The sequence below is a fragment of the Ranitomeya imitator genome, chromosome 1 (assembly GCF_032444005.1).
Source record: "Ranitomeya imitator isolate aRanImi1 chromosome 1, aRanImi1.pri, whole genome shotgun sequence".
Classification (NCBI taxonomy): Eukaryota; Metazoa; Chordata; class Amphibia; order Anura; family Dendrobatidae; genus Ranitomeya; species Ranitomeya imitator.
In genome coordinates, this window is record NC_091282.1 from 1,212,194,286 (window position 1) to 1,212,220,830 (window position 26,545).

General features: G+C 52.2%; 1 protein-coding gene across 2 annotated transcripts in view; it reads right to left on the reverse strand.

Moving 5' to 3' along the window:
- Positions 1 to 26,545, reverse strand: part of HTRA2 (HtrA serine peptidase 2) — a 29,671-nt gene continuing 3,126 nt past the window's right edge. Inside the window, exons 3-8 of one of the 2 annotated variants that reach the window (XM_069744983.1) lie at positions 25,295 to 25,489; positions 25,141 to 25,173; positions 5,771 to 5,882; positions 3,554 to 3,623; positions 1,224 to 1,319; positions 1 to 1,155 (exon numbers count right to left, since the gene is read on the reverse strand). In XM_069744983.1, the coding sequence (XP_069601084.1) occupies positions 990 to 1,155; positions 1,224 to 1,319; positions 3,554 to 3,623; positions 5,771 to 5,882; positions 25,141 to 25,173; positions 25,295 to 25,489 (672 nt within the window). In that variant the 3' untranslated portion in view covers positions 1 to 989. The remainder of the gene's footprint in view (positions 1,156 to 1,223; positions 1,320 to 3,553; positions 3,624 to 5,770; positions 5,883 to 25,140; positions 25,174 to 25,294; positions 25,490 to 26,545) is intronic. The other variant, XM_069744984.1, reaches the window with a different exon arrangement.

A 26,545-nucleotide genomic window follows, 5' to 3' on the forward strand; every position in this document is an offset into this window, starting at 1 on the left:
TAATTTGCTGCAACTTATTTTGCTTTTGAATGGCTATGATTACACCCCACATCACAATACACAACAGATCCATGCCCCTGACCTGGAGGCCACAAACCCTCCGACACTGGATGGACCTTCAGGTGGATTCATCCTCTAGAGAAGCTCTACACGAGGTAAAGCTGAGGAGTGCCGATTACTGATGAGCGAGGGTACTCGCTGCTTGAGATTTCCCCAGCACGCTCGGGGGTCCTCCGAGTATTTTTTAGTGCTCGGAGATTTCGTTTTTGTTGACGCAGCTGCATGATTTACAGCTGTTAGCCAGCATAAGTACATGTGGGGGTTGCCTGGTTGCTAGGGAATCCCCACATGTAACCAAGCTGGCTAACAGATGTCAAACATTCAGCTGCAATGAGGAAAACTAAATCTCCGAGCACTAAAAAATACTCGGAGGTCACCCGGAGCATGTTCGGAAAGTCTCGAGTAACGAGTATATTCGCTCATCACTAGTGCCGATACATGCAGAGCTTCAACAAGAGGTGATCTTCTTACTGCGTGCAGCACATACAGCACACATTGGAGCAATGACCCCACCAGCACGGCCTCACTGGATCGGTTCACGTGAGACATAGCCCAATAAATACTCGGAAGGGACGTTGGCGATATCAGGCTAACAATTATTACAAATGGTCTTCCACATCGGTGCTAGTCTACAATTCATGACTGAGCCGAATGGGATGAGAAGTCACTTATGGCAGGATCTGGGCCTGCCACTCCATCCAGACAGGAAAGTCCAGCGGTGAAAGCAGTGAACCCCACTATTACACCCCATCATACTCAGGACGCACAGTTCCATGCCTATGTATTTGGTAGAAGGACCAGCGATTCCATGCCTATCCCTCAGGCGTGGTTGCTATCCACTGTGGGCCTGGCCGATGAGGATAGACTTGTGGACGCTCAGCTGGTAACTCCACCAGTTCTCACCCCAGTGTGCACTTATCGAGCAGCCATCACTCCACCGGTTCAGGGATGACAGTCACCATCAGTGTCTCGTAGCTGCGGCGGATCATCATGGTGAGCTTCTCCTGAGAGTTCACAGCATCAAACACATCCTCTGCAGTGGCCGCCTCTCGAGAATTGATCTCTAGAATAATGTCTCCGGCTTTCAGACCCGCCCTGAGGAGTCAGAAGAGGTCAGAAGCCAGCCAGCAGGGGCACAAATCTCTATAAATGCAAGCACTTACTGGTGAGCAGGCGATCCAATGATCACTTTATGGATGAGGATTCCGTGAAGAACGTCTGGAAATCCGGGATCCCGGAATTTCATGTCTGCCAGGATCCTGCCAATAATAGGGCAAGGTACTACATATAGGGAGTCTGGTTATAGAAATCAGATTACATTTGGGAGACTATATGTGGGGGGGTATCAGAAGATTAGAGCAGAGATGTATGGAGAAGACAGGTAAAAAAGGACAGAGCAATGAAAAGGACAGAGGACAAGTCTAGGAGAGGGGGCACAGAGTAATATAGAAGGCAGAGGACAGATCTAGGAGAGGGGGCACAGTAATGTAGAAGGCAGAGGACAGATCTAGGAGAGGGGGCACAGAGTAATATAGAAGGCAGAGGACAGATCTAGGAGAGGGGGCACAGTAATGTACAAGGCAGAGGACAAGTTTAGGAGGAGCACAGGGTAATGTAGAAGGCAGAGGACAGATCTAGGAGGAGCACAGGGTAATGTAGAAGGCAGAGGACAGATCTAGGAGGAGCACAGAGTAATATAGAAGGCAGAGGACAGATCTAGGAGAAGGGGCACAGTAATGTACAAGGCAGAGGACAAGTCTAGGAGGAGCACAGGGTAATGTAGAAGGCAGAGGACAGATCTAGGAGAGGGGGCACAGTAATGTAGAAGGCAGAGGACAGATCTAGGAGAGGGGGCACAGAGTAATATAGAAGGCAGAGGACAGATCTAGGAGAGGGGGCACAGTAATGTACAAGGCAGAGGACAAGTTTAGGAGGAGCACAGGGTAATGTAGAAGGCAGAGGACAGATCTAGGAGGAGCACAGGGTAATGTAGAAGGCAGAGGACAGATCTAGGAGAGGGGGCACAGTAATGTAGAAGGCAGAGGACAGATCTAGGAGAGGGGGCACAGTAATGTAGAAGGCAGAGGACAGATCTAGGAGAGGGGGCACAGAGTAATATAGAAGGCAGAGGACAGATCTAGGAGAGGGGGCACAGTAATGTACAAGGCAGAGGACAAGTTTAGGAGGAGCACAGGGTAATGTAGAAGGCAGAGGACAGATCTAGGAGGAGCACAGGGTAATGTAGAAGGCAGAGGACAGATCTAGGAGGAGCACAGAGTAATATAGAAGGCAGAGGACAGATCTAGGAGAAGGGGCACAGTAATGTACAAGGCAGAGGACAAGTCTAGGAGGAGCACAGGGTAATGTAGAAGGCAGAGGACAGATCTAGGAGAGGGGGCACAGTAATGTACAAGGCAGAGGACAAGTCTAGGAGGAGGAGCACAGGGTAATGTAGAAGGTAGAGGACAAGTCTAGGAGGAGGAGCATAGAGTAACATAGAAGGCAGAGGACAGATCTAGGAGGAGGAGGAGCATAGAGTAATATAGAAGGCAGAGGACAGATCTAGGAGGAGGAGGAGCACAGAGTAATGTAGAAGGCCGAGGACAGATCTAGGAGAGGGGCACAGAGTAATATAGAAGGCAGAGGACAGATCTAGGAGAGGGGGCACAGTAATGTACAAGGCAGAGGACAAGTCTAGGAGGAGCACAGTGTAATGTAGAAGGCAGAGAACAGATCTAGGAGGAGGAGCACAGAGTAATGTAGAAGGCAGAGGACAGGTCTAGGAGGAGGAGCACAGAGTAATGCAGAAGGCAGAGGACAGGTCTAGGAAAAGGAGCACAGAGTAATTTAGAAGGCAGAGGACAGATCTAGGAGAGGGAGCACAGTAATGTACAAGGCAGAGGACAAGTCTAGGAGGAGGACTGGGTAATGTAGAAGGCAGAGGACAGATCTAGGAGGAGCACAGGGTAATGTAAAAGGCAGAGGACAGGTCCAGGAGGAAGAGGAGCAGAGGGTAATATAGAAGGCAGAGGACAGGTCTAGGAGGAGGAGCACAGAGTAATGTAGAAGGTAGAGGATAGGTTTAGGAGGAGGAGCACAGGGTAATGTAGAAGGTAGAGGACAGGTCTAGGAGGAGGAGCACAGGGTAATGTAGAAGGCAGAGGACAGGTCTAGGAGGAGGAGCACAGAGTAATGTAGAAGGCAGAGGACAGCTCTAGGAGGAGGAGCACAGAGTAATGTAGAAGGCAGAGGACAGGTCTAGGAGGAGGAGCACAGAGTAATGTAGAAGGCAGGGGACAGGTCCAGGAGGAGGAGCACAGTAATATAGAAGGCAGAGGACAGGTCCAGGAGGAGGAGCACAGTAATATAGAAGGCAGAGGACAGGTCCAGGAGGAGGAGCACAGTAATATAGAAGGCAGAGGACAGATTTAGGAGGAAGAGTACAGAGGAGTTTGAATTGGTTGCTTATTTGGGTAGGAGATGTGCCCTGTACCTTGGTGTCAGTGTTAGCATCATAACTCCAATGTATCTCTGCTTCACTTCGGAGCGTCCGAACCAAGAACCTGGATGAAAAAGCAACTTATAACATTACCCGGATTCTGTGCTTCAGCACCACCCCTGACCACACTACCAGACTTGACCTTCATGCCTCAGTTCTAATCGTAGGCCCAAATCCATGGTGAAAACTCATGAATACATTACCCTGACTCCGCCTCAGTGCTGCAGACCCACCCCTGTGTACATTACCCTGACTCCGCCTCAGTGCTGCAGACCCACCCCTGTGTACATAACCCCGACTCCGCCTCAGTGCTGCAGACCCACCCGTGTACATTACCCTGACTCCACCTAAGTGCTGCAGACCCACCCCTGTGTACATTACCCTGACTCCGCCTCAGTGCTGCAGACCCACCCGTGTACATTACCCTGACTCCACCTCAGTGCTGCAGACCCACCCCTGTGTACATTACTCTGACTCCATCTCAGTGCTGCACACCCACCCCTGTGTACATTACCCTGACTCCACCTCAGTGCTGCAGACCCACCCTTGTGTACATTACCCTGACTCCGCCTCAGTGCTGCAGACCCACCCCTGTGTACATTACCCTGACTCCGCCTCAGTGCTGCAGACCCACCCCTGTGTACATTACCCTGACTCCGCCTCAGTGCTGCAGACCCACCCGTGTACATTACCCTGACTCCACCTAAGTGCTGCAGACCCACCCCTGTGTACATTACCCTGACTCCGCCTCAGTGCTGCAGACCCACCCGTGTACATTACCCTGACTCCACCTCAGTGCTGCAGACCCACCCCTGTGTACATTACTCTGACTCCATCTCAGTGCTGCACACCCACCCCTGTGTACATTACCCTGACTCCACCTCAGTGCTGCAGACCCACCCTTGTGTACATTACCCTGACTCCGCCTCAGTGCTGCAGACCCACCCCTGTGTACATTACCCTGACTCCGCCTCAGTGCTGCAGACCCACCCCTGTGTACATTACCCTGACTCCTCCTCAGTGCTGCAGACCCACCCCTGTGTACATTACCCTGACTCCCCCTCAGTGCTGCAGACCCACCCCTGTGTACATTACTCTGACTCCATCTCAGTGCTGCAGACCCACCCCTGTGTACATTACCCTGACTCCGCCTCAGTGCTGCAGACCCACCCCTATGTGCATTACTCTGACTCCATCTCAGTGCTGCAGACCCACCCCTGTGTACATTACCCTGACTCCGCCTCAGTGCTGCAGACCCACCCGTGTACATTACCCTGACTCCGCCTCAGTGCTGCAGACCCACCCCTGCGTACATTACCCTGACTCCTCCTCAGTGCTGCAGACCCACCCTTGTGTACATTACCCTGACTCCGCCTCAGTGCTGGAGACCCACCCATGTGTACATTACCCTGACTCCGCCTCAGTGCTGGAGACCCACCCATGTGTACATTACCCTGACTCCGCCTCAGTACTGGAGACCCACCCTTGTGTACATTACCCTGACTCCGCCTCAGTGCTGGAGACCCACCCATGTGTACATTACCCTGACTCCGCCTCAGTGCTGCAGACCCACCCCTGTGTACATTACCCTGACTCCGCCTCAGTGCTGCAGACCCACCCCTGTGTACATTACCCTGACTCCCCCTCAGTGCTGCAGACCCACCCCTGTGTACATTACCCTGACTCCGCCTCAGTGCTGCAGACCCACCCCATGTGCATTACTCTGACTCCATCTCAGTGCTGCAGACCCACCCCTGTGTACATTACCCTGACTCCGCCTCAGTGCTGCAGACCCACCCGTGTACATTACCCTGACTCCGCCTCAGTGCTGCAGACCCACCCCTGTGTACATTACCCTGACTCCGCCTCAGTGCTGCAGACCCACCCCTATGTGCATTACTCTGACTCCATCTCAGTGCTGCAGACCCACCCGTGTACATTACCCTGACTCCGCCTCAGTGCTGCAGACCCACCCGTGTACATTACCCTGACTCCGCCTCAGTGCTGCAGACCCACCCCTGTGTACATTACCCTGACTCCTCCTCAGAGCTGCAGACCCACCCTTGTGTACATTACCCTGACTCCGCCTCAGTGCTGGAGACCCACCCATGTGTACATTACCCTGACTCCGCCTCAGTACTGGAGACCCCCCCATGTGTACATTACCCTGACTCCGCCTCAATGTTGGAGACCCACCCCTGTGTACATTACCCTGACTCCTCCTCTCCTCCTGCTGAAGAAAACGTCTCAGTCTGTCTGACGGAATTGCGAAGGAAATACCAGCCGTCACTTTAAGAGTATTAATACCGATGACTTCCCCGTCCTGCAAACAGTAAAACAGTGTAATATGCTAATGAGTGAGAAACCTACAGACCGTAATGTCCCTGTGTAATACGCCGGGGGATGGGGGTGTAATATACAGACTATAAGAGGCCACTCGCTGTGTAATACGCCGGGGGATGGGGGTGTAATATACAGATTATAAGAGGCCACTCGCTGTGTAATACTCCGGGGGCTGGGGGTGTAATATACAGACTATAAGAGGCCACTCGCTGTGTAATACTCCGGGGGCTGGGGGTGTAATATACAGATTATAAGAGGCCACTCGCTGTGTAATACTCCGGGGGATGGGGGTGTAATATACAGACTATAAGAGGCCACTCGCTGTGTAATATGCCAGGGGCTGGGGGTGTAATATACAGATTATAAGAGGCCACTCGCTGTGTAATACTCCGGGGGCTGGGGGTGTAATATACAGATTATAAGAGGCCACTCGCTGTGTAATACTCCGGGGGCTGGGGGTGTAATATACAGATTATAAGAGGCCACTCGCTGTGTAATACTCCGGGGGATGGGGGTGTAATATACAGACTATAAGAGGCCACTCGCTGTGTAATATGCCAGGGGCTGGGGGTGTAATATACAGACTATAAGAGGCCACTCGCTGTGTAATACGCCGGGGGATGGGGGTGTAATATACAGATTATAAGAGGCCACTCGCTGTGTAATACGCCAGGGGCTGGGGGTGTAATATACAGATTATAAGAGGCCACTCGCTGTGTAATACGTCGGGGGCTGGGGGTGTAATATACAGACTATAAGAGGCCACTCGCTGTCTAATACGCCGGGGGCTGGGGGTGTAATATACAGATTATAAGAGGCCACTCGCTGTGTAATACGCCGGGGGCTGGGGGTGTAATATACAGACTATAAGAGGCCACTCGCTGTGTAATACGCCAGGGGCTGGGGGTGTAATATACAGATTATAAGAGGCCACTCGCTGTGTAATACGTCGGGGGCTGGGGGTGTAATATACAGACTATAAGAGGCCACTCGCTGTCTAATACGCCGGGGGCTGGGGGTGTAATATACAGACTATAAGAGGCCACTCGCTGTGTAATACGCCAGGGGCTGGGGGTGTAATATACAGACTATAAGGGGCCACTCGCTGTGTAATACGCCGGGGGCTGGGGGTGTAATATACAGACTATAAGAGGCCACTCGCTGTGTAATACGCCGGGGGCTGGGGGTGTAATATACAGACTATAAGAGGCCACTCGCTGTGTAATACGCCGGGGGCTGGGGGTGTAATATACAGATTACAAGAGGCCACTCGCTGTGTAATACGCCGGGGGCTGGGGGTGTAATATACAGACTATAAGAGGCCACTCGCTGTGTAATACGCCGGGGGCGTAATATACAGATTATAAGAGGCCACTCGCTGTGTAATACGTCGGGGGCTGGGGGTGTAATTTTCAGATTATAAGAGGCCACTCGCTGTGTAATACGCCGGGGGCTGGGGGTGTAATATACAGATTATAAGAGGCCACTCGCTGTGTAATACGTCGGGGGCTGGGGGCGTAATATACAGATTATAAGAGGCCACTCGCTGTGTAATACGTCGGGGGCTGGGGGTGTAATATACAGATTATAAGAGGCCACTCGCTGTGTAATACGCCGGGGGCTGGGGGTGTAATATACAGACTATAAGAGGCCACTCGCTGTCTAATACGCCGGGGGCTGGGGGTGTAATATACAGACTATAAGAGGCCACTCGCTGTGTAATACGCCGGGGGCTGGGGGTGTAATATACAGACTATAAGAGGCCACTCGCTGTAATACGCCGGGGGCTGGGGGTGTAATATACAGACTATAAGAGGCCACTCGCTGTGTAATACGCCGGGGGCTGGGGGTGTAATATACAGACTATAAGAGGCCACTCGCTGTGTAATACGCCGGGGGCTGGGGGTGTAATATACAGACTATAAGAGGCCACTCGCTGTGTAATACGCCGGGGGCTGGGGGTGTAATATACAGACTATAAGAGGCCACTCACTGTGTAATACGCCGGGGGTGTAATATACAGACTATAAGGGGCCACTCGCTGTGTAATACGCCGGGGGCTGGGGGTGTAATATACAGACTATAAGAGGCCACTCGCTGTGTAATACGCCGGGGGCTGGGGGTGTAATATACAGATTACAAGAGGCCACTCGCTGTGTAATACGCCGGGGGCTGGGGGTGTAATATACAGACTATAAGAGGCCACTCGCTGTGTAATACGCCGGGGGCTGGGGGTGTAATATACAGACTATAAGAGGCCACTCGCTGTGTAATACGCCGGGGGATGGGGGTGTAATATACAGATTATAAGAGGCCACTCGCTGTGTAATACTCCGGGGGCTGGGGGTGTAATATACAGACTATAAGAGGCCACTCGCTGTGTAATACGCCGGGGGCTGGGGGTGTAATATACAGACTATAAGAGGCTACTCGGTGTGTAATACACCGGGGGCTGGGGGTGTAATATACAGATTATAAGAGGCCACTCGCTGTGTAATACGCCGGGGGCTGGGGGTGTAATATACAGACTATAAGAGGCTACTCGGTGTGTAATACACCGGGGGCTGGGGGTGTAATATACAGATTATAAGAGGCCACTCGCTGTGTAATACGCCGGGGGCTGGGGGTGTAATATACAGATAAGAGGCCACTCGCTGTTGTAATACGCCGGGGGTGTAATATACAGAATATAAGAGGCCACTCGCTGTGTAATACGCCGGGGGCTGGAGGTGTAATATACAGACTATAAGAGGCCACTTGCTGTGTAATACGCCGGGGGCTGGGGGTGTAATATACAGACTATAAGAGGCCACTTGCTGTGTAATACGCCGGGGGCTGGGGGTGTAATATACAGACTATAAGAGGCCACTCGGTGTGTAATACACCGGGGGCTGGGGGTGTAATATACAGATTATGGAATTGACTGGAAGGTAAAGGAATAGAAAACCACTATAATGTTTCGGTTTCTTTTCACATTCACCCCCATACTACTTTATTTCTTCCGAACTCCTGTAGTCCCTCCACCCAGTAAAGAACTAGTCATTTCTCCCTCCATCCTCCCCAGTCATCTCACCTCCTCCACAGAACTATTCCTCCACATACAATCCTTTCTCGCCAGGCACACACGGCCACATCATGACCTATCCAGCTCACACCTTCTAACGCTCTGTCTGCTGCTCCTCATTGCTGGCGACATATCCCCAAATCCTGGCCCTCCTCATCACATCCCCACACTCATTTCTAATCCCCTGCCACGATCCTCTACACGTCCTCGCAACCACAGTAACCTCATACCCATTCATCCAGCCCCCACTCCCCCAATTTCCCTATCTGGAGCACTATGGAACGCACGCTCTGTCTGCAATAAACTTCCATTTATCCATGACCTCTTTATCAATAACAAACTCTCCTTCCTCGGCATCACTGAAACCTGGCTCACCCCTTCTGACACAGCCTCCCCTGCGGCACTCTCTTACGGTGGCTTCCACCTTTCTCACACACCCCGCCCCAGCAGCAAGCATGGCGGAGGAGTTGGTTTTCTCCTGTCAGATAACTGCTCCTTCACCCCAATCCCACTGCCACCCTCTGTTATCCTCCCTTCCTTTGAGGTGCACTCTGTGCGCATCTACTCCCCCTCCAACCTCCAACTGGCTGTCATCTACCGTCCCCCAGGGCCAGCCACCACCTTCTTCGACCACTTCACCACCTGGCTACTCCACTTCCTCGCCGCTGACATCCCCACTATCATCATGGGCGACTTCAACATCCCCATTGACACTTCCCTCTCAGCTGCCACTAAACTTCTATCTCTCACTTCCTCCTTTGGCCTCACTCAATGGTCTTCTACAGCCACCCACAAAGATGGTCACACACTGGACCTCATTCTCACTCGCCTCTGCTCCCTATCTAACCTCTCAAACTCACCTCTTCCTCTTTCTGACCACAACCTACTTACATTCTCTTCCCTTTCCACTCCTTGTCTACAACCCCCACCCCACAAACTCTCACACCCTCGCAGAAATCTTAAACACCTTGATCTTCACTCACTCTCTGAATCCCTCCTCCCTCTCACAGACATAAGCTCCCTACACAATGCGGATGATGCTGCCACTCTATATAACACCACAATAGCTGCAGCTTTGGAATCTCTTGCCCCTCTCACACATACCAAAGCTCGCAAAATCAACAGACAACCCTGGCACACCAGCATGACAAAAGAACTGAGGCGAGCTTCCAGAGCTGCTGAGCGCAGATGGAAAAGATCCCACTCCATCGAGCACTTCATCGCATTCAAACAGTCCCTCACTGCTTTCAAAACCATGCTCGCCACAGCAAAACAAACCTACTTCTCATCTCTCATATCCTCCCTGTCTCACAACCCCAAACAGTTATTCAACACCTTCAACTCTCTCCTCCGTCCCCCAGCACCTCCTCCCTCCCCACTCATCTCAGCTGAAGACTTCGCCTCATTTTTCAAGCAGAAAATTGAGAACATCAGAGACAATTTTAGTAAACAACCCCCAGAACCCTTCCTCCCAACTACCCAGCCCTCCACCTCCAAAACCAACTTCTCCACCATTACAGAAGACGGACTCTCCACTCTACTCTCAAGATCGCATCTCACCACCTGTGCACTTGACCCACTCCCATCCCACTTCATCCCAAACCTCACCACAGTCTTCATCCCAACCCTAACCCATCTCTTTAACCTATCACTAACAACTGGCATTTTCCCCTCAAGCTTTAAACATGCCACAATCACACCTATCCTCAAAAAGCCCTCTCTTGACCCATCCTCTGTATCTAGCTATCGCCCTATATCGCTTCTCCCCTTTGCCTCAAAACTACTGGAACAACATGTCCATATTGAACTGTCCTCCTATCTATCTTCCTGCTCCTTCTTCGACCGCTTTCAATCAGGCTTCCGGTCACACCACTCCACTGAAACTGCACTAACTAAGGTCACCAATGACCTATTAACCGCCAAGAGCAAGCGACACTACTCTGTCCTCCTCCTCCTGGACCTGTCCTCTGCCTTTGACACAGTGGACCATTCCCTGCTGCTGCAGACCCTCTCATCCCTTGGCATCACAGAATTGGCCCTATCCTGGATCTCATCATACCTAACTGACCGTACATTCAGCGTCTCCCACTCACACACCACCTCCTCACCTCGCCCCCTATCTGTCGGAGTCCCGCAAGGTTCAGTTCTAGGACCCCTGCTCTTCTCCATCTACACCTTTGGCCTGGGACAGCTCATAGAATCTCACGGCTTTCAGTATCATCTCTATGCTGACGACACACAGATCTACATCTCTGGACCAGATATCACCTCCCTACTAACCAGAATCCCTCAATGTCTGTCCGCTATTTCATCCTTCTTCTCCACTAGATTTCTAAAACTTAACATGGACAAAACAGAATTCATCATCTTTCCCCCATCTCACGCGATCTCCCCAACGAACCTATCCATTACAGTAAACGGCTGCCCACTCTCCCCAGTCCCACAAGCCCGCTGTCTTGGGGTAATCCTTGACACTGATCTCTCCTTTAAACCACATATCCAAACCCTTTCCACTTCCTGCCGCCTCCAACTCAAAAATATTTCACGGATCCGCACATTCCTAAACCAAGAATCTGCAAAAACCCTAGTCCATGCCCTCATCATCTCCCGCCTTGACTACTGTAACCTCCTGCTCTGTGGCCTCCCCTCTAACACTCTTGCACCCCTCCAATCTATTCTAAACTCTGCTGCCCGACTAATCCACCTGTCCCCCCGCTATTCCCCGGCCTCTCCCCTCTGTCAATCCCTGCACTGGCTCCCCATCACCCAGAGACTCCAGTACAAAAGCCTAACCATGACATATAAAGCCATCCACAACCTGTCTCCTCCATACATCTGTGACCTCGTCTCCCGGTACTTTCCTGCACGCAACCTCCGATCCTCACAAGATCTCCTTCTCTACTCCCCTATTATCTCCTCTTCCCACAATCGCATACAAGATTTCTCTCGTGCATCCCCCCTACTCTGGAATGCTCTACCACAACATATCAGACTCTCGCCTACCATCGAAACCTTCAAAAAGAACCTGAAGACCCACCTCTTCCGACAAGCCTACAACCTGCAGTAACCACCGATTGACCAAACCGCTGCACGGCCAGCTCTACCCTCACCTACTGTATCCTCACCCATCCCTTGTAGATTGTGAGCCCTCGCGGGCAGGGTCCTCTCTCCTCCTGTACCAGTTGTGACTTGTATTTTTCAAGATTATTGTACTTGTTTTATTATGTATACCCCTCCTCACATGTAAAGCGCCATGGAATAAATGGCGCTATAATAATAAATAATAATAATAATAATAATAATTATAAGAGGCCACTCGGTGTGTAATACACCGGGGGCTGGGGGTGTAATATACAGATTATAAGAGGCCACTCGCTGTGTAATATGCCGGGGGCTGGGGGTGTAATATACAGACTATAAGAGGCCACTCGCTGTGTAATACACCGGGGGCTGGGGGTGTAATATACAGACTATAAGAGGCCACTCGCTGTGTAATACACCGGGGGCTGGGGGTGTAATATACAGACTATAAGAGGCTACTCGGTGTGTAATACACCGGGGGCTGGGGGTGTAATATACAGATTATAAGAGGCCACTCGCTGTGTAATATGCCGGGGGCTGGGGGTGTAATATACAGACTATAAGAGGCCACTCGCTGTGTAATACGCCGGGGGTGTAATATAGACTATAAGGGGCCACTCGCTGTGTAATACGCCGTGGGCTGGGGGTGTAATATACAGACTATAAGAGGCCACTCGCTGTGTAATACACCGGGGGCTGGGGGTGTAATATACAGATTATAAGAGGCCACTCGCTGTGTAATACGCCGGGGGCTGGGGGTGTAATATACAGACTATAAGAGGCCACTCACTGTGTAATACGCCGGGGGTGTAATATACAGACTATAAGAGGCCACTCGCTGTGTAATACTCCGGGGGCTGGGGGTGTAATATACAGACTATAAGAGGCTACTCGGTGTGTAATACACCGGGGGCTGGGGGTGTAATATACAGATTATAAGAGGCCACTCGCTGTGTAATATGCCGGGGGTGTAATATACAGACTATAAGAGGCCACTCGCTGTGTAATACGCCGGGGGTGTAATATAGACTATAAGGGGCCACTCGCTGTGTAATACGCCGGGGGCTGGGGGTGTAATATACAGACTATAAGAGGCCACTCGCTGTGTAATACACCGGGGGCTGGGGGTGTAATATACAGATTATAAGAGGCCACTCGCTGTGTAATACGCCGGGGGCTGGGGGTGTAATATACAGACTATAAGAGGCCACTCGCTGTGTAATACATAGAATGTAAAATGCCGCTTGGTGTGTGATATCTATTCATCGTGTTCCAAATTATTATGCAAATGACATTTTTCGCGGATTTTCCTAATGTTCGGTGCAAATGACAGTCAGTCTAATAAAAGTCATCACCCGTTAGATTATACATCGAATTTTATTGAAGAAACCTCCCAATGATAACAATATAATCTCCACAATGAATAAAACCCCACAATGCACTGTTCCACATTATTAGGCACAGTAGAATTTCTATGCATTTGATATAAAGAACTGAAAAGTCTCATTTGTGGAATTTGCAGCATTAGGAGGTCACATTCACGGAACAAAAAAGCTATTTAACTCCAAACCTCCTAACAGCCAAGTTACATGTAACATAGGACCCTTCTTTGCTGTCACCTTCACAATTCTTGCAACCATTGATCTTGTGAGTTTTCGGAGAGTTTCTTCTTGTATTTCTTCCCTCCCAGAGCCGCTGTTTTGATGTGAACGGCCTCCCACCCTCATAGATCTTTTGCTTGATGATTCTCCAAAGGTTCTCTGTACGGTTGAGGTCAGGGGAAGATGGCGGCCGCACCATGAGTTTATCTCCTTTTATGCCCATAGCAGCCAATGACTCAGAGATGGGGCATTGTCATCATGGAGATGATTTTGCTCCTGGTTTCTGCTTTGATACCACGGAAGAAAGTTGTCAGTCAGAAACTCTATATACTTTGCAGAAGTCATTTTCACACCTTCAGGAACCTTAAAGGGCCCTACCAGCTGTTTCCCCATGATTCCGGCCCAAAATGTGACTCCTCCACCTCCTTGCTGACATCGCAGCCTTGTTGGGACATGGTGGCCTCCACCAACCATCCACTACTCCATCCATCTGGACCATCCAGGGTTGCTCGACACTCATCAGTAAACAAGACTGAAAATTAGTCTTCATGTATGTCTGGCCCAGTGCAACCGTTTCTGTTTGTGAACACTGTTTAGGGGTGGCCGAATAGTAGGTTTATGCACCTCAGCAAGCCTTTGAAGGATCCTACACCTTGAGGTTCAAGGGACTCCAGAGGCACCAGCAGCTTCAAATAACTGTTTCCTGCTTTGTAATGGTATTTTGGCAGCTGCTCTCAATCCAATGAATTTGTCTGGCAGAAACCTTCCTCATTATGCCTTTATCTGCATGAACTCGGTCTGTGCTCAGATTCAGTCACAAATCTCTTCACAGTATGATGGTAGGCACGGTACCGCATAGGGAATGTGCCTCTGACTGCGGAGCCCCTTATAGACGAAGCCAATAAGAACACCGTGCAGTGCCAATTCCCCCCTCACACTACTTCCACAGGTGATGCACTAATTGGGACGCCCAGCTGACCAACGGGTGGAGAGAGGAAGGGGTGGCCGGCCACACCCACAAGGGTTAAATCCAGGTGCCGGGGTCAGTTCCTTCCTCTTTCCCCCCGGCTGATCCTCTGGAAGCAATTGTCCCCGGATATCCCGTCTGCCATGTCTGACCCCGTGATCGAGGCCATACAGCGGAGAGCTGCACAGGAAGGTGAGCAATGGGTGCGATCCCTTATTTCTGGCCTGGGTGCTCACCTTCCTGTGCCCTCTCCTCACCCCCTAGCCTCCCCGTCGTCCCCCAGGGCCCAGTCCTCCCATACACTTTCCCCCGGGGCCTCCTCCTCTCCTGCTGCCCCAGGGCTGCTATTCCCTCCTCCCCTGCCTGTGGGATCGCCCCTGTCCACTGCAGATGCCGGGGTCCACTCGCCAGTGTCGGGCCATCCGGGGCTCCCGTCCCCAGCCCCACGCACTTCTGGCCACGCGGGTACGGCGGCGCCTCCGGGCAGACGCTCTGGGCGCTCTTTCCGTCCTCCCGAGCGCCTGTGCGTCGGAGGGGAGCAGGCGCTTCCATCTCGCCGTGCTCCGTCCTCTGCCCCGCGTGCAGCTTCAGGGGGCGCAGCAGGCGTCGCGCCGGCAGTACCGGGCACCGCAGCCCGCCGGTGTCAGGCGACATGCCCCGGAACCCGGTCGCTTCCGGTCCATGCTCCTCAGACCGGGACCCAGCGCGCATGGCCGAAGCCCCGCCCACCAACACAAACCGGGCCAGCACTGCCGCCCAGAGGGCAGCGCGGGCCGGGATAGGAACGCCCACTTCCGGCCCCTCCATCATTCAGGCCCGGAGCGCCGGGCAAGTGCCCGCCGCCTCCCTATCTTCTGCGGCACTCCAGCCGCTCGGCGGGCCCGGGGGGCGGCGCGGTCAGTCAGCCCAGACGCGCCGCAGGTGCCCCGCAGCCCCGGAGAGCATCCCCTCACTGATGCCTGCCTGGCACCGTCAAGCCGGCAGGGACACGCCCACTTCCGCCCACACTTCCTCCTGGCAGGCTCGCAGCGCCGCTCTTTACGAGGGACTGCCCGCCGACTCCCCCGGCTCTGCAGAGCGACAGCCGCTCAGCGTGCTAGCGGTGCGGCGCCGCCGCCAGACAGCCCCCGCAACTGCAGGCAGACCCCCCTCCCTTCAGCCTGCTCGGCGCGGTTACCCCCCGCTCACCTTCGCCCCTGCACCTCCGGTGAGCACAGCGTTAGCCTGTGGGGCCCCTGCACACCAAATCACCTGGAGGGGTGCCTCACGGGCTGCGCCGTCTGGCCCCACAAGCCAGGTCCCGCTCAACCACCCATCAAACCAGCACAGATCATCCGCCAGCCGCGGCCTGGCCCACAACGCCCCTCCAGCAGGCATCGCGGTAATGCCTGCACAAGAGGTCGTGGGGTCAGGCCTTTCACCCAACAACGCGGTCACGGAGCGCGCTGATCGGGCCATCTCGTCCAACCAGCGCGCTCCGCAACCAGTACACTGTGACAAAAAACACGTGTGCACGCAACACACACACACACCACTAATAAATGGCGCACCGCCGACACACCCATACACCCAGACGCAGATGGAGCTGTTTATTACTCCCTCCACGGTCCCTTCCCCCACAACCCCGCCAGCTATGGTACACAGCCAGCACGCCTCCATAACATCCCCTAACCACGACAGTCACAGGCGCATACGCCGCAGACCGTCCCCATCCTCCCCTGAAGATTCACAGCATTACGTACACGGCACCCCAAATCCCCACCATTCCCCCCACAGGCGCCGCACACATACGTATCGCCACAGATCCCGGTCCGCTAGGTGGCGCTCACCGTCCACATCGGGACAGTCTGACAGTTCCGAGTGCCGCGAGAGGCGGTACCATAGAAGACGGCGCTCACCCCGAGGATCCATCGGGGCTGGAGCGACGCCAACAGCGGTAACCGCTCAGCCTCACATTAACATGGCGGGAGCGACACCATTAGCGGTAACGGCTCAGCCTCACATTGACATGGCGGGAGCGACACCATTAGCGGTAACGGCTCAGCCTCACACTGACATGGCGGGAGCGACACCACCAGCGGTAACGGCTCAGCCTCACATTGACATGGCGGGAGCGACACCATTAGCGGTAACGGCTCAGCCTCACATTGACATGGCGGGAGCGACACCACCAGCGGTAACGGCTCAGCCTCACATTAACATGGCGGGAGCGACACCATTAGCGGTAACGGCTCAGCCTCACATTAATATGGCGGGAGTGACACCATTAGCGGTAACGGCTCAGCCTCACATTAACATGGCGGGAGCGACACCATTAGCGGTAACGGCTCAGCCTCACATTGACATGGCGGGAGCGACACCACCAGCGGGAACGGCCTAGCCTCACATTAACATGGCGGGAGCGACACCATTAGCGGTAACGGCTCAGCCTCATATTAACATGGCGGGAGCGACACCATTAGAGGTAATGGCTCAGCCTCACATTGACATGGCGGGAGCGACACCATCAGCGGTAACGGCTCAGCCACACATTGACATGGCGGGAGCGACACCATTAGAGGTAACGGCTCAGCCTCACATTGACATGGCGGGAGCGACACCATCAGCGGTAACGGCTCAGCCTCACATTGACATGGCGGGAGCGACACCATTAGAGGTAACGGCTCAGCCTCACATCAACATGGCGGGAGCGACACCATCAGCGGTAACCGCTCAGCCACACGACGAGCCACGGCCGTCAATGGTCCCAGCTTTGGCTACCGGCAGGGGATACCTACCCTCAGGTCCCCGGGCTACCAATCTACCTTCCTGGGCTTCCTGCCAGCAAGTTACTACTACGATGGGAGTCGGAGTACCTCCACCACCGGGAGACACTCGGCCTGCGTCAGACAGCGGTAAGAGCTCTGAATCGAGCGAGCATCACGCCATACACATTACATGGGAAGGAGAATTAGCATCCACTATTAGGGCACTAGTCCACCAGCTGACTCGCCCTGCCGGACCAACCAACACAAGGACAGCTCAATCGGCTAGCCTTCACAAAGACGCATTTTTCTGCGGAATTAGTCCCCTAGGTACACACGTTGAACCAGAGATAAAGCAGAAAACATGGGATAACGATTACGGGGATATATGGTCGTTATTGTCAGAAGACCAACAATCCGTAGATAAGGAGCGGAGGACAGGATTCGAAAGAAACAGACCTAAGTTCGTTCCCTTGGCTATGCCTCTATCCTAATAAAGAGGCCGCGCGGCAACTCGATTTCGACTTTAAATTCGGTTTCTTTATCCCCTTTAACTTTAGTCGCGAGACGAAATCAGCAGATAATCTTAAATCCGCTCGCGAATTTCCCGAGATCTGACGTACAAAAGAGATAGAGCTAGGCAGGATGGCGGGCCCATTTACATCACTGCCATTCAGTAATTTTAGAATCTCACCCCTGGGCATCGTCCCTAAAAAAGAACCGGGAAAATATCGGTTAATCCATCACCTCTCATACCCTAAAGGCGATTCGGTTAACGACGCGATACTCCCAGAAGAGGCATCAGTAACCTACGCTTCGTTTGACAGGGCAGTCGAGCTTGTGCGGATTGCTGGGCCCTGCTCCCTGCTGGCAAAATCGGACATAGAGTCAGCGTTCCGCCTACTACCCGTTCACCCTGAGTGCTCCCACCTGTTGGGTTGTAAGGTGGACCAGCTCTTTTACTTTGACATGTGCCTACCGATGGGCTGCTCCATCTCCTGTCACTACTTCGAGCTGTTCAGCACTTTTCTTGACTGGGTAGTGTGTCACGAAACCGGCAGCAATTCGACGGTCCACTACCTCGACGATTTCCTGTTCGTCGGACCGAAAGACTCGAAACTCTGCTATTTCCTCCTACAAAAAATTTAAATTTCTAGCCAATCACTTCGGCGTACCTCTCTCAACGGAAAAAACGGTTGGCCCGTGTAATGTGCTGCCTTTCCTGGGCATAGAGATAGACACCAACGCAATGGTATTTAGATTGCCAGAGGATAAATTGCTGAAAACGCTGCCAACGGTCGAAGATTTCTGCGGGGTTAAAAAAGTCACCCTCCAACAGATGCAGTCCCTGCTAGGTTTGCTCAATTTTGCTTGCCGCGTAATGCCAGTGGGCAGAACCTTTTCACGCCGTTTATCGCTGGCGACGAAGGGCATCTCCCAGCCAGGCCATAGAATTAGGCTTACTCACACACTGAAGGAAGATTTACTAGTCTGGAAAACATTCCTAAATTCCTACAACGGCCATACTTGCCTCATGTCTCAAGAAACGCCAAGCGAAGAGCTGGGGCTAGCAGCAAGTGGAAACCTCAGAGACGGGTTTGTGGCAATCTACCAAGACCAATGGTGCAAAGCGAGCTGGCCAGCCTCATGGGCCGCCGCCAATTGGGGCCGCGACCCAGCCCTGCTAGAAGTCTTTGTGATCGTAGCGGCAGTGGAGCTCTGGGGCGCACAACTAGAGAACAGGAACATAAGATTCTCCACAAAACACCCCGGCACAGCAAAGAGCTTGAACAGCATGTCTTCTGCATCCCCACCTTTACTCGCGCTGCTACGCCGCCTGGCATTACTATGCCTGAGACACAACATCCGCCGGGAGAGGGACGTGGGTCCTCGTTAAATCGTCGGATGGCCCCGTATGCGCACTAAACGTAGTGAAAAAATACACGGCTATGAAATGCGCGGGTAGATTTTTTCTGTCTCACGCCGATGGCTCTCCCCTTACCAAATACCAGTTCCACACAATTTTCACTCGATGTCTCGAAGCCGCTAGCGTCGATCCGTCAGAATACGGGACACATTCTTTTCGTATAGGGGCTGCCACCGAGGCGGCTAAGGCTGGCATCCCCGAGGCCGAAGTTCAGCGTTTAGGTCGATGGAAATCCGCATGCTTCGCCAGATACATAAGACCCGAACTGCTTAAGTAACATATCTTGTCTTTTCCAGGCACTAAAAAACCTGCAGTTTGGGTGGTTGGACATTCATACATCTGCTGGGCAAAGAAGTGGGCCGAACATCAGCCCGGGGGCGTGAATCTAGGTTTCAGGAACGTTGTGGTCAACTGGAGAGGGATAAGAGGCCTACAGTGGCCAAAAAATCTTCCCAAAAGTCATCAACATTGCTAAAAGGGCCAGAGGGCCGGTGATACTAGTTTTGCACGCTGGTGGCAACGATCTGGGAAAACGGAGAGGTATTGACCTCATCTCAACGATGACAGCTGATATCGAGCGTTTCTTCCACCTACTGCCCGATATGAAACTGGTGTGGTCGGAGTTGGTGCCGCGAGCGGTCTGGCACGGGGCTAAGGACCCAAAGGGCTTAGAACGATCAAGAAAAAAGGTCAACCTGAGAGTGGCAAGATTTGTAAAATCAAAATTCGGCATTGTAGTTCGCCACTACCAACTGGAAGGCGACAAATCAGGACTGCTGAGGCCCGACGGCATTCATCTCACGGGCATTGGGGCTCGATATATTTTTGTCAGGTTTACAAGACGGAATCAAACAGGCCCTAATGCTGATGGGTGGGGGTCGGAGTCACGTGTAGGTAGTACACATGATCCTCCGTGGCGGAAGTGGAGGGAGGGGCGAAGCTTCGTAGCCGCTCATTGGCTGGCCGCCTGTCGGTCGCAGACTGGGCCCACAGCGATGAGCCCGTTGCGAAATGTAATTTGCCCCTCCCTGCTTATCAAATTAATAAACTGTGACCGACTAGTTCAACCCATCTAAGCCTGTTCGTGTTATCTTTCCGGGATTGGTGGTAGGGGGGAAGGCACTATTTACGACACACGGGTCTCCGTAGTCTGGTAGGCACGGTACCGCATAGGGAATGTGCCTCTGACGGCGGAGCCCCTTATAGACGAAGCCAATAAGAACACCGTGCAGTGCCAATTCCCCCCTCACACTACTCCCACAGGTGATGCACTAATTGGGACGCCCAGCTGACCAACGGGAGGAGAGAGGAAGGGGCGTCCGGCCACACCCACAAGGGTTAAATCCAGGTGCCGGGGTCAGTTCCTTCCTCTTTCCCCCCGGCTGATCCTCTGGAAGCAATTGTCCCACCCTCCCTCCCTTACATATTTGCTAATGTTTTTGTGACATTTTAAAACATTTTTTATATACTTGAACCTTAATGCTGACGATAATTATACTGTTAATTTTAAGTCACAGCGGAAGTGGAGGGAGGGGCGAAGCTTCGTAGCTGCTCATTGGCTGGCCGCCTGTCGGTCGCAGACTGGGCCCACGGCGATGAGCCCGTTGCGAAATGTAATTTGCCCCTCCCTGCTTATCAAATTAATAAACTGTGACCGACTAGTTCAACCCATCTAAGCCTGTTCGTGTTATCTTTTCGGGATTGGTGGTAGGGGGGAAGGCACTATTTACGACACACGGGTCTCCGTAGTCTGATCACTCTTAAGTTTATGGGAAATATCTAATGTTTTCATACCTTGTCCAAGTCATTGCACTATTTAATGCTTTTCAGCAGCAGAGAGATCCTTTTTATTTCTCATATTGCTTGAAAACTTTGGCTGCTTAATAATGTGGAACATCATTATTAAGTAGTTTTCCTTTAATTAGAATCACCAGGAAAACTAATTATCACGTGTTTAAGATTGATTTCAGTGATCCATTGAGCCCCGAGACAATACCATCCGCGAGATTATTGTAAAAACAAAACAATTAAATCTTTATGACACTTAAATCCAATTTGCATAATAATTTGGAACATGACGTAGTCTAATATGCAGAGTGTAATATGCCGCTCGGTGTGTGATACGTAGGGTGTAATATGCCGCTCGGTGTGTGATACGTAGGGTGTAATATGCCGCTCGGTGTGTGATACGTAGGATGTAATATGCCGCTCGGTGTGTGATACGTAGGGTGTAATATGCCGCTCGGTGTGTGATACGTAGGGTGTAATATGCCGCTCGGTGTGTGATACGTAGGGTGTAATATGCCGCTCGGTGTGTGATACGTAGGGTGTAATATGCCGCTCGGTGTGTGATACGCAGAGTGTAATAGATCGCTCGGTGTGTGATACGTAGGGTGTAATATGCCGCTCGGTGTGTGATACGTAGGGTGTAATATGCCGCTCGGTGTGTGATACGTAGGGTGTAATATGCCGCTCGGTGTGTGATACGTAGGGTGTAATATGCCGCTCGGTGTGTGATACGTAGGGTGTAATATGCCGCTCCGTGTGTGATACGCAGAGTGTAATAGATCGCTCGGTGTGTCTTATGCAGAGTGTAACATGTTGCTCGGTGAGTGTAATATACAAAGTGCAATATGCGTGATTTGCACAGTGTAAATTGCCGGTCCGTGTGTGATATACAGACTATAATATGCCGCTTGGTGTGTGATATGCAGAGTGTAATATGCCGCTCAATGTGTGATATGCAGAGTGTAATATGCCGCTCGGTGTGTGATATGCAGACTGTAATATGCCGCTCCATGTGTGATATGCAGAGTGTAATATGTTGCTCAGTGTGATATGCAGAGTGTAATATGCCGCTCGGTGTGATATGCAGAGTGTAATATGCCGCTCGGTGTGATATGCAAAGTGTAATATGCCGCTCCATGTGTGATATGCAGAGTGTAATATGCCGCTCAGTGTGATATGCAGAGTGTAATATGCCGCTCGGTGTAATATGCAGAGTGTAATATGCCGCTCCATGTCTGATATGCAGAGTGTAATATGCCGCTCCATGTGTGATATGCAGAGTGTAATATGCCGCTCGGTGTGATATGCAGAGTGTAATATGGCGCTCGGTGTGTGATATGCAGAGTGTAATATGCCGCTCCATGTATGATATGCAGAGTGTAATATGCCGCTAGGTGTGATATGCAGAGTGTAATATGCCGCTCCATGTGTGATATGCAGAGTGTAATATGCCGCTCCATGTATGATATGCAGAGTGTAATATGCCGCTAGGTGTGATATGCAGAGTGTAATATGCCGCTCCATGTGTGATATGCAGAGTGTAATATGCAGCTCGGTGTGTGATATGCAGAGTGTAATATGCCGCTCGGTGTGATATGCAGAGTGTAATATGCCGCTCGGTGTGATATGCAGAGTGTAATATGCCGCTCGGTGTGTGATATGCAGAGTGTAATATGCCGCTCGGCGTGATATGCAGAGTGTAATATGCCGCTCCATGTATGATATGCAGAGTGTAATATGCCGCTCGGTGTGATATGCAGAGTGTAATATGCCGCTTAGTGTGATATGTAGAGTGCAATATGCCGCTCGGTGTGATATGCAGAGTGTAATATGCCGCTCCATGTATGATATCCAGAGTGTAATATGCCGCTCGGTGTGATATGCAGAGTGTAATATGCCGCTCGGCGTGATATGCAGAGTGTAATATGCCGCTCCATGTATGATATGCAGAGTGTAATATGCCGCTCGGTGTGATATGCAGAGTGTAATATGTCGCTCCATGTATGATATGCAGAGTGTAATATGCCGCTCGGCGTGATATGCAGAGTGTAATATGCCGCTCGGTGTGTGATATGCAGAGTGTAATATGCCGCTCGGTGTGATATGCAGAGTGTAATATGCCGCTCGGTGTGATATGCAGAGTGTAATATGCCGCTCGGTGTGTAATATGCCGCTCGGTGTGATATGCAGAGTGTAATATGCCGCTCGGTGTGTGATATGCAGAGTGTAATATGCCGCTCGGTGTGATATGTAGAGTGCAATATGCCGCTCGGTGTGATATGCAGAGTGTAATATGCCGCTCGGTGTGTGATATGCAGAGTGTAATATGCCGCTCGGCGTGATATGCAGAGTGTAATATGCCGCTCCATGTATGATATGCAGAGTGTAATATGCCGCTCGGTGTGATATGCAGAGTGTAATATGCCGCTCCATGTATGATATGCAGAGTGTAATATGCCGCTCGGTGTGTGATATGCAGAGTGTAATATGCCGCTCGGTGTGTGATATGCAGAGTGTAATATGCCGCTCCGTGTATGATATGCAGAGTGTAATATGCCGCTCGGTGTGATATGCAGAGTGTAATATGCCGCTCGGTGTGATATGCAGAGTGTAATATGCCGCTCAGTGTGATATGCAGAGTGTAATATGCCGCTCAGTGTGATATGCAGAGTGTAATATGCCGCTCCATGTATGATATGCAGAGTGTAATATGCCGCTCAGTGTGATATGCAGAGTGTAATATGCCGCTCCATGTATGATATGCAGAGTGTAATATGCCGCTCCATGTGTGATATGCAGAGTGTAATATGCCGCTCCATGTATGATATGTAGAGTGCAATATGCCGCTCGGTGTGATATGCAGAGTGTAATATGCCGCTCGGTGTGTGATATGCAGAGTGTAATATGCCGCTCGGCGTGATATGCAGAGTGTAATATGCCGCTCAGTGTGATATGCAGAGTGTAATATGCCGCTCCATGTATGATATGCAGAGTGTAATATGCCGCTCCATGTGTGATATGCAGAGTGTAATATGCCGCTCGGTGTGATATGCAGAGTGTAATATGCCGCTCGGTGTGATATGCAGAGTGTAATATGCCGCTCAGTGTGATATGCAGAGTGTAATATGCCGCTCCATGTGTGATATGCAGAGTGTAATATGCCGCTCGGTGTGTGATATGCAGAGTGTAATATGCCGCTCCATGTATGATATGCAGAGTGTAATATGCCGCTCGGTGTGTGATATGCAGAGTGTAATATGCCGCTCAGTGTGATATGCAGAGTGTAATATGCCGCTCCATGTATGATATGTAGAGTGCAATATGCCGCTCGGTGTGATATGCAGAGTGTAATATGCCGCTCGGTGTGTGATATGCAGAGTGTAATATGCCGCTCGGCGTGATATGCAGAGTGTAATATGCCGCTCAGTGTGATATGCAGAGTGTAATATGCCGCTCCATGTATGATATGCAGAGTGTAATATGCCGCTCCATGTGTGATATGCAGAGTGTAATATGCCGCTCAGTGTGATATGCAGAGTGTAATATGCCGCTCCATGTATGATATGCAGAGTGTAATATGCCGCTCGGTGTGATATGCAGAGTGTAATATGCCGCTCGGTGTGATATGCAGAGTGTAATATGCCGCTCAGTGTGATATGCAGAGTGTAATATGCCGCTCCATGTGTGATATGCAGAGTGTAATATGCCGCTCCATGTATGATATGTAGAGTGCAATATGCCGCTCGGTGTGATATGCAGAGTGTAATATGCCGCTCGGTGTGTGATATGCAGAGTGTAATATGGCACTCAGTGTGTGATATGCAGAGTGTAATATGCCGCTCGGTGTGATATGCAGAGTGTAATATGCCGCTCAGTGTGATATGCAGAGTGTAATATGCCGCTCCATGTGTGATATGCAGAGTGTAATATGCCGCTCGGTGTGATATGCAGAGTGTAATATGCCGCTCGGTGTGATATGCAGAGTGTAATATGCCGCTCGGTGTGATATGCAGAGTGTAATATGCCGCTCGGTGTGATATGCCTGCTATGCTCAGATTATTCTCACCAGATTGACCAGGGGGCCTCCAGAGTTTCCGACCTGTGAGTGAAGGAGATGTGGGTTTAGGAGGCCGATCAGCTGCAGATATCAGGAGTGTAAATCCCTCCCCTGCTGCTGACATGTCCAGGTCCGATCAGCGGCGCCCCCGTGTGGCACTCACATCTATGATGGCGTCCGTCTGGATGAAGTCCATGTCTTTATTTGAGAGTCCGAGCTCCCGACTCCCGCGCTGCACGGAGCTGACAATCCCGGAGGTGATGGTGTTCCGCAGCAGATACGGCGTTCCCATGGCAACAACAAACTCTCCCTGTCTAACATCTGAGGAGCAAGCGAGAGGCAGAGGGTGCAGTGGGCCCTGCAATGGCGACAACAAATCATCAGGGTCCACACCTCCCGGGGGTGAGGGAGGACAGCGAGCTGCCCCGCAGAAGAGAGAAGGACGGCGAGACACCACGCAGGAGGGGTTGTAGGGGGAAGGACCGCAAGTCACCACGCAGGCGGTGGAAGGACCCCGAGCCACCCCGCAGAAGGGAGAAGGACAATGAGACACCACGCAGGCGGGGGAAGAATCGCGAGACACCACGCAGGCGGTGGAAGGACCCCGAGCTGCCCCGCAGAAGGGAGGAGGACGGCGAGACACCACGCAGGAGGTGGGGGAGGGGAAGGACCGCAAGTCACCACGCAGGCGGTGGAAGGACCCCGAGCCACCCAGCAGAAGGGAGAAGGACGATAAGACACCACACAGGCGGGGGAAGAATCGCGAGACACCACGCAGAAGGGAGGACAGCGAGACACCACGCAGGCGAGGGAAGAACTGCAAGTCACCACGCAGGCGGTGGAAGGACCCCGAGCCATTCCACAGAAGGGAGAAGGACAATGAGACACCACGCAGGCGGGGGAAGAATCGCAAGACACCACGCAGGCGGGGAAGAATCGCGAGCCATCCCGCAGGTATAGGAAGAACTGCGAGCCACCACGCAGGCGGTGGAAGGACCCCGAGCCACCCTGCAGAAGGGAGAAGGATGGCGAGACATCACGCAGAAGGGTGAAGAACTGCGAGCCACCACGCAGGAAGGACGGCGAGCCACCACGCAGGAAGGAGGACGGCAAGCCACCACGCAGGAAGGAGGACGGCGAGCCACCACGCAGGAAGGAGGACGGCGAGCCACCACGCAGGAAGAAGGACGGCGAGCCACCACGCAGGAAGAAGGACGGCGAGCCACCACGCAGGAAGAAGGACGGCGAGCCACCACGCAGGAAGGAGGACGGCGAGCCACCACGCAGGAAGGAGGACGGCGAGCCACCACGTAGGAAGGAGGACGGCGAGCCACCACGCAGGAAGGAGGACGGCGAGCCACCACGCAGGAAGGACGGCGAGACACCACGCAGGAAGGAGGACAGCGAGACACCA